This window comes from Rhinopithecus bieti, unplaced genomic scaffold (assembly GCF_001698545.2).
Source record: "Rhinopithecus bieti isolate Rb0 unplaced genomic scaffold, ASM169854v2 scaffold_7967, whole genome shotgun sequence".
NCBI classification, from domain to species: Eukaryota; Metazoa; Chordata; class Mammalia; order Primates; family Cercopithecidae; genus Rhinopithecus; species Rhinopithecus bieti.
Genome location: NW_016806112.1, coordinates 2,265,779 through 2,273,568, shown reverse-complemented (window position 1 = coordinate 2,273,568; position 7,790 = coordinate 2,265,779). Strand labels below are relative to the sequence as shown.

At 51.0% G+C, this 7,790-nt stretch overlaps 1 protein-coding gene across 1 annotated transcript in view; it reads left to right on the top strand.

Moving 5' to 3' along the window:
• Nucleotides 1-134: 134 nt before the first annotated feature.
• Nucleotides 135-7,790, top strand: part of OLFML2A (olfactomedin like 2A) — a 38,432-nt gene continuing 30,776 nt past the window's right edge. Inside the window, exons 1-2 of the mRNA XM_017874774.1 lie at nt 135-171; nt 7,208-7,471. Of these exons, the coding sequence (XP_017730263.1) occupies nt 139-171; nt 7,208-7,471 (297 nt within the window). The 5' untranslated portion in view covers nt 135-138. The remainder of the gene's footprint in view (nt 172-7,207; nt 7,472-7,790) is intronic.

Genomic DNA, 7,790 nt, shown 5'->3' with positions numbered 1-7,790 from the left:
TGGCGGCTTGTACATTTAAAACCCTAAGTTCTGGCCTTCCTCTGCTATTCTTTTGCTGTGTGACCTTGGGCAAATCACTGCCTGCCTCTGATCTTCAGTTTCTTCATCTGAGAAACATCTCCCCAACCTTCCTTCCATATGGGGCCTCTGGGATTCCCTGATCTGGCTCAGGTATGAGGACAAGTGAGTAGAAAATCCTAGATAACCTGATCAGTGCCTTGTCACCACTGGAATCTCTGGCTGGGAGGGATATTTGGTTTTGGGCATCCTCTGTGCAGAGAGCTGTAGAGTTTGTGGGGGAGAGCTCACATTCAAAACAAAGCAAAGACAAAGAAAACCCAACACCCTGTTTGTGTAGTGAGTCAGCCAAACACTTGCTAGGTTGTGTGGGGTGGGGGGTGGTGTTTAGCTGTCCCAGGACAAGCTGGGGCTGGTGGGGTGGAGAGGCACAACCTAGAGCTTGCAGGATGAACAACTGGGGAACTCAGCACAGCCCTCCCCCAGACACCTCCCCCCCACACCACTTCAGCCAGCTGGGAAAAATAAAAATCAAGTGATGGGTGAATTTACTCTGCATTCCTTAGCTCAGCCAGACTCCTGCTGGCTCTGCAGAGAGAGCTGTTTTCATTATCACCCGCTCCCTCCCCCGTCACAACCCCCCCTTCCTCTCCAAGCCCATTCCATTTTCTCTGGGGTGGAGGATGAGCCCTTTGGAGGGCCAGCCTGGGACCTGAAGTCAATGTAGGGCCCTAAAGGGTTAGGTTGGCCCCTCCTCAGGCTTCCTGTTTCTGGGAGCTCCAGTCTCCCTTCTGACCCAGCACATTCAGGGGTCCAGGGCAGCTCACCCCCAGGACTCTGTTGGTCTCCTTGGCCAGCTCCTCGCTCAACGTGTTTTCTTTTCATGTTTATAACTAGGTCTCTCCTAAACTGGATTTTGAGTTTCCATCTAAGGAAATGCTTTGTCAGGGCTGGGAGGAGGAGGGGGGCCCCACAGCCTCCCAAGTGTTTTTGAAGGGCTGCCCAGCACAGAGGTTGGAATGGACAGACAGGTAACCACATGACACCCAAGCATGGCACCACAGACCTCTGGGGGGCTGCTTCTTGCTGTATGTTCTTGGAATGTGGCTGAGAATTTTCCATCTCTACCTCAGTTTCCCCATCTGTGAAAGGGCTACCGGTGCCTCACTCCCTCCAGCATCAAGGGGTGGGAAGGGGGTCTTTGGTCAGCCTGCTGATCAGGGACCCAAGGACAAAGGGAAGCCCAAGGCCTGTGGGAGCCCAGCCAGGGGAGCAGGAGGGGCTAGAGCAGGCAGGCGGTGGTGTCCGGGGCTGGATCAGATGTTCCAGGCCAGGCCAGTCCCAGGGGTTTAGGTGTTGCTTCGCCTCCGCTCCGGGAGTTTCCGCCTGTGGGTGTAATTGGAAACAGCCTCTCCGGCAGGCGAGGGCCACATAGTGGTGGAGTCCTCCTTTGACACATCAAGACTGTGAGGCCAGGCCAAGCCCCACTGGGTGTCTCTGCAAGAAGGGTCTTATCCCAACACTCCCTTTGGCTGGGGCATCTGGGGCAGAGCCTTGAGGAGCATCATGTGTGCCAAGCCATGTGCCCAGCACTTACATGCAGAATCTTACACATCTCTTGTGCTAACACTCTGAGGCTTCAGCGGCCCCTCCTCATTTTATGATCTTGAACACTGAGGCTCAAAAGAGTCTGATTGAGGTTGTTCAAAACTCCTAAACAGTGGGAGCCTGAGTAGTTGGAACCCTGGAGCCTCTAGGAAGCATCCAGATAGCCTGGGGAGCCAGAAAACATCTGAACCATAGGGTTGGAGTAGGGCCTAGGCATCTGCAGCTCCCAGGTACACTCCCAGGCAATTCTGAGGCATGGCCCCCAGTTGAGAACTCATGGAGCGAGTAGGGATCCATGGAGGTTTGTGGAGCAAGAGTAAAGTAGATTACCAAAGAGGAGCTTTTGGGAGATTCGTCCAACACAGGAAGCTGCTGTGTTGTCCAGGCAGCAGTTAATGTGGCCTGAACTAGGGCTATGGCTGTGGAGTGGAGAGCAGGGGACAGAGGTCGGAGATATTTAGGATGAAGGGTCAGAAGAACAGGATGACTGACAGATTATCTAGGGTGTGAGGGAGGCTCAGAGGTCCAGGCTGGGCAGGAAGGCAGGTAGACATGGGTCTGGGAGAAGATGCTGGGTCCAGTCTTGAATGGATTGAGTTTGGGGTACGTCTGGGCATCCGGGGGAGGTGCTCAACTGGCACTGTGCTCATGTTCTCAGGGCGGTCTTTGCCTCATGGTGAGGCGGGGCTGGCCATGAGGAAAAAGGCCAGATCCAACTTCAAGATGACACAAGTTGGCCGGGTGTGGTGGCTCACACCTGTAATCCCAGCACTTTGGGAGGCCGAGGTGGGCAGATCACCTGAGGTCAGGCGTTTGAGACCAGCCTGGCCAACATGGTGAAACCCTGTCTCTACTAAAAATACAAAAATTAGCTGAGCATGGTGGCACGTGCCTATAATCCTGGCTACTCAGGAGGCTGAGGCAAGAGAATCACTTGAACCTGAGAGGCAAAAGAGGTTGCAGTGAGCTAAGATCGCACCATTGCACTCCAGCCTGGGCAACAGAGCAAGAATCTGGCAAAAAAAAAAAAAAAAAAAAAAAGACACAAGTTGAGCCTATTCAGTTGCTGGAACATTTCACAGCTTGAATGCCCTCTCCTCCACTCTAGCTAGACTCATCCATCTCTCTGCAGAGGAATCTTGAATACACCTTCATCTCACTGTGAAATTTCCTTGCAAATACCTGAGTATCTTTTTAAGCACAAACCACTCCTACTTCTGGGGACTTTGGCATCAGTGTGTGCTAAGCAAGCCTACAGGGAGAGATGCAGGGCCAAGGCAGGGACTTTCCTGCTTGGCACAACTCCAGACTTCATGCCAAGGGCAGGATGGGCTGGGCCTAGTAGGAGCCCCAGGTTCTATGCCCCCCAGGGACCCTCTCTACAGACCCATCTGTCCCAGCCCAGTTGCTCAGGGAGAAGCCCCTGCCTGGTGACTGTGGGTGGGCATGGGAGGGGCAACATGTAAACCAAGTTTTGGAGTCAGGCCATGCTGTGTGACCCTGGGCAAGCCCCTAGTCTTCTCTGATGCTCAGCTTTCTCCTCTCTAAGGTGGGGTTATCGTGAGAGCACAGAGAGGTAGAAAATAATGAGCAAATGGCAGGAAGAGTTATCAGCAGTGATTTTGATAGCAGGTACCCCTTAGAGAGCGGCTCTTCTGTGCCAGGCTTTGTGCCGAGGCCCTGCACGCATTGATTGTTCAGACTCACCATAAGTTCAGACTCACCATGACAAAGGGACTGTGATTCTCCCCATTTTACAGAGGAGGAAGCTGAGGCTCAGAGGGGTCAAAGCCAAGCAGGGAGGAGGTATGGGAACTGGGACTTGAGCCCGGGTCTGGCTCTTCCCCCTGGTGCTCTGCTGCCCTCCAGCCAAGCACAAGATGTAGCAGTCACAGGAAGGGGGATCCTGCCTGGGTGCCTGGCAGCCAGCGCTGGGAGCAGAGGCCTTATTCCAACTCCTGGCCCTTGTCAGGGAATTGGCCGCCCCCATCAAGAGGTAGCACCTCATCTGAGGAAGGAAGGAATGTCACGGTCCGCTGTGGAGGCAGCTGCTGGTGCGGGTGGGTGTTGGGAGTATGGGTAGGTCCCCAGGAAGAGGCTTCCCTGGCCTGGCCACACAGAACACACCCACATCTACCCGCTAGGCTCTTGACCCCATCTGGGGGAGTGGGTGGAGTGGCAAGGGGTCCCAGCAAAGCTGGGAAGGGGACTTAGGAGTCTTGAAGGACAGGCAGAGTCAGGGCATAAACAGAGGCCTGAGGAATGTACAGGACCCTGAGCCTGACTGTTGGTGTTCACAGGCAGGGAAGAATTGGCCCGGAGTACACTTCGCCCACCGAGAACCCAGGACGCACCCACAGCCACCCTCCTCCCCACACTCCCGACCTCTCACTTTCCCCTGCCCCACCACAGGCTGCAGAAAAAGCAGTGGGGGCAGGCGCGGTAGCTCACGCCTGTAATCCCAGCACTTTGGGAGGCCAAGTTGGGAGGACTGCTTGAGCCCAGGAGTTTGAGACCAGCATGACCAACATGGTGAAACCCCATCTCTACAAAAAATACAAAAATTAGCCGGACGTGGTGGCACATGCCTGTGGTCTCAGCTACTTGGGAGGTTGAGGTGGGAGGATCGCCTGATCCCAGGAGGTCAAGGCTGCAGTGATCTGTGATTAGGCCACACCACTCCAGCCTGCGTAACAGAGCAAGACCTGTCTCAAAATAATAATGATAATAATAAGAAAAAAAAGAAGAATGGTTCACACTTAAGATGGACTCAATATGTGCTAGGCCCTGTTCTTTACTTTTATTAACTCATTTAATCCTCACAACAACCTTATGATGTGAAAGCCCATTTTATAGATGAGGAAACAGAGGCACAGAAATATTAAGTTGCCTACAATCTCTTTGAGGCTCCAGATGCCATGCTCCTGACCTTGTGCTCTAGCATGTCTGCAAAATGCAGGCTCATTTACCCAACAGATATTTACAGAGCTCCTACTGTAGGCCGGGCAAACACTGTTATGAAGACGTAGGAGGAAACTAGACAAAGGCCCTGCCTCTAATGGTACCTATTGCGCGGGGGAGACAGACTATACACAAAAACAGGTCTCATATTTCAGGTAGTAATCGGTGCAGTCAAGAAAACCAAGCCACTAGATGAAGGGATAGAGAGTAACAGGAGGTGAGCAGTCAGGGAAGGCTTCTCAGAGGAGGTGACACGTGAGCAGAGAACTAAATTATATAAGGAAGTGAACCATGGAAATATTGGGGGATAGGAGTTTCTGGGGAGTGTATGGCATATACAAAAGCCCTGAGGCTGGAGTGGAGAGAGCCATAGAAAGGGAAGGGCAATAAGGAGTAGTTCAAGGGAGAGTATCAACTCACATGAGCCTTGAAGGCCATGGTGAGGGCTTTGAAGGTCATAACACCTCCCCAACACACACAGAGGTAGGTTTGTTTCGTTTTTTTGTTTTTTTGAGTTTTTTTTGTCTGAGACAGAGTCTTGCTCTGTTGCCCAGGCTGGAGTGCAGTGCCGCGATCTCGGTTCGCTGCAATCTCTGCCTCCCGGGTTCAAGTGATTCACCTGCCTCAGCCTCCTGAGTAGCTGGGATTACAGATGCCTGCCACCACGCCCTGCTAATTTTTGTATTTTTAGTAGAGACAGAGTTTCACCATGTTGGCCAGGCTGGCCTCGAACTCTTGACCTCAGGTGATCCACCTGCCTTGGCCTCCCAAAGTGCTGGGATTACAGGCGTGAGCCACCGCGCCCAGCCAGAGGTATTATTTAAAAGTATAATGCATGTGAAACCTGGTATATAAGTGATCAATAAAAGGTCTCTATAATTTTTATTATCATAGTAAAGCAAACATAACAAAATTATCATTTTAAGTATACACTTCAGTAGCATTTGGTACATTCACAATATCATGCAAACATCCCCACTATCTATTAATAGTTCCAGAACATCTTTGTCATCCCAAAAGGAAACCCCATACCAATTAAGCAGCCACTCCCCATTTCCGTCTCTTTCTAACTCCTGGAAGCCACTAATCTGTTTACTGTCTCTATGGACTTGCCTCTCCTGGATACAGCATTTCATATTAATGGAACCATTTAATATATGGCCTTTTGTGTCTGGCTTCTCTCACTTAACATAATATTTCAAGATTTATCCATGTTGTACCTTGAATCAGTACTGCATTACTTTTACTTTTTTTTTTTTTTTTTTGAGACGGAGTCTCACTCTGTTGCCCAGGCTGGAGTACAGTGGCCTGATCATGGCTCACTGCAGGCTTGACCTCCCAAGCTCAAGTGATCCTCCCACCTCAGCCTCCCTAGTAGCTGGGACTACAGGCTTGCACCACCATGCCCACTTAATTTTTGTGTTTTTAAAAGAGACAGGGTTTCACCATGTTGGCCAGGCTGGTCTCGAACTCCCAACCTCAGGTGATCCACCCACCTCAGCCTCCCAAAGTGCTGGGATTACAGGCATAAGCCACTGTGCCCAGCCCTACATTCCTTTTTATGGCTGAATATTTCTCTATTCGGCTGATGGACATTTGGGTTGTTTCTACCTTGTGGCTACTGGGAATAATGCTGCTATGGACATTCACTTCCAAGTCTTTGTTTGGATACCCATTTTCGGTTCTCTTGGGTATATACCCAGGAGTAGAATTACTGGATCTTATGGGAATTTTATGTTTAACTTATTGAGGAATCGCCAAACTTTTTCACAGCACGTTAATATTTAAATTGTCGAGCCAGGTGAGGTGGCGCATACTGTAATCCCAGAACTTTGAGAGGCCAAAGCAAGAGGATCACTTGTGGCCAGGAGTTCAAGAGCAGCCTGGGCAACATAGTGAGATCCCATCTCTACAGAAAATTTAAAAATTAGCTGAGCATGGTGTCATGCACCTATAATCTCAGCTACTTGGGAAACTGATGCAGGAGGATTGCTTGAGCCCAGGAGTTTGAGGTTACAGTGAACTATGATCCCACCACTGCATTCCAACCTGGGCCAAACAGCAAGACCCTCTCTCTACAAAAACAAAACAAAACAAAATAAAAAGACTGGGCACATTGGCTCATGCATGTAATCCTAGCACTTTGGGAGATGGAAGAGGGAGGGTCACTTAAACCCAGGAATTCGAGACTAGCCTGGGCAACATGGCGAAACCCCATTTTTACAAAATATACAAAAATTAGCTGGGCATGGTGGCACATGCCTGTAGTCCCAGCTACTAGGGAGGCTGAGGGGGGAGGATCACTTGAGCCTGGGAGGTCAAGGCTGCAATGAGCCATGAGCAGGCCACCGCACTCCAGCCTGGGCAACAGAGAGAGACCCTGTCTTTAAAAATACACACACAGAGACATAGACACACACACACACACACACACACACACACACACACAGAGAGTTATTATTAAAAGGCCTTCACCACCTCTAATTGCACCCCCTCCCACCCGCCAAACACTCTCATCCCAAGGCTGACTGGCCAGCTGGCTTCTGCCATCTCTCCCTTCCTCCCTGCCATAGCACTGCCTAGTAGTAACTCACTGGAGTCCTCTTGCTCCCCCCAACAGGTGTTTGGGGACCTGGACCAGGTGAGGATGACCTCAGAGGGCTCCGACTGCCGTTGCAAGTGCATCATGCGGCCCCTGAGCAAGGATGCGTGCAGCCGAGTACGCAGTGGGCGGGCGCGCGTGGAGGACTTCTACACGGTGGAGACCGTGAGCTCGGGCACTGACTGCCGCTGCTCCTGTACCGCGCCTCCCTCCTCTCTCAATCCCTGTGAGAATGAGTGGAAGATGGAGAAACTCAAAAAGCAGGCACCCGAGCTCCTCAAGGTAGACTTGGTGGGGTGATGGAGGGAGTAAGGGCCTATCGTGAGCTGGAGGCTGCTGTCTTGCCAGTGAAAATTCCACAGGCTCTGTGAGGCGGGTGCTGTTACTGCCCCATTTCACAGATGAGGAAACTGTGGCTCCCTGAGGGGAAGCCACTTTTTGCCAGGAAGTGACAAAGGCAGGATTCTTCTAGTTTATCACCTATTCCAATGTCTTGTATTTTACCCAAACCAATTCAACCGTTGGCACCTAGCTATACTTTAAATTTTGTGGCAGTGTATTGTTTTGATTTGATTTGATTTGATTTCTTTCTTTTTTTTTT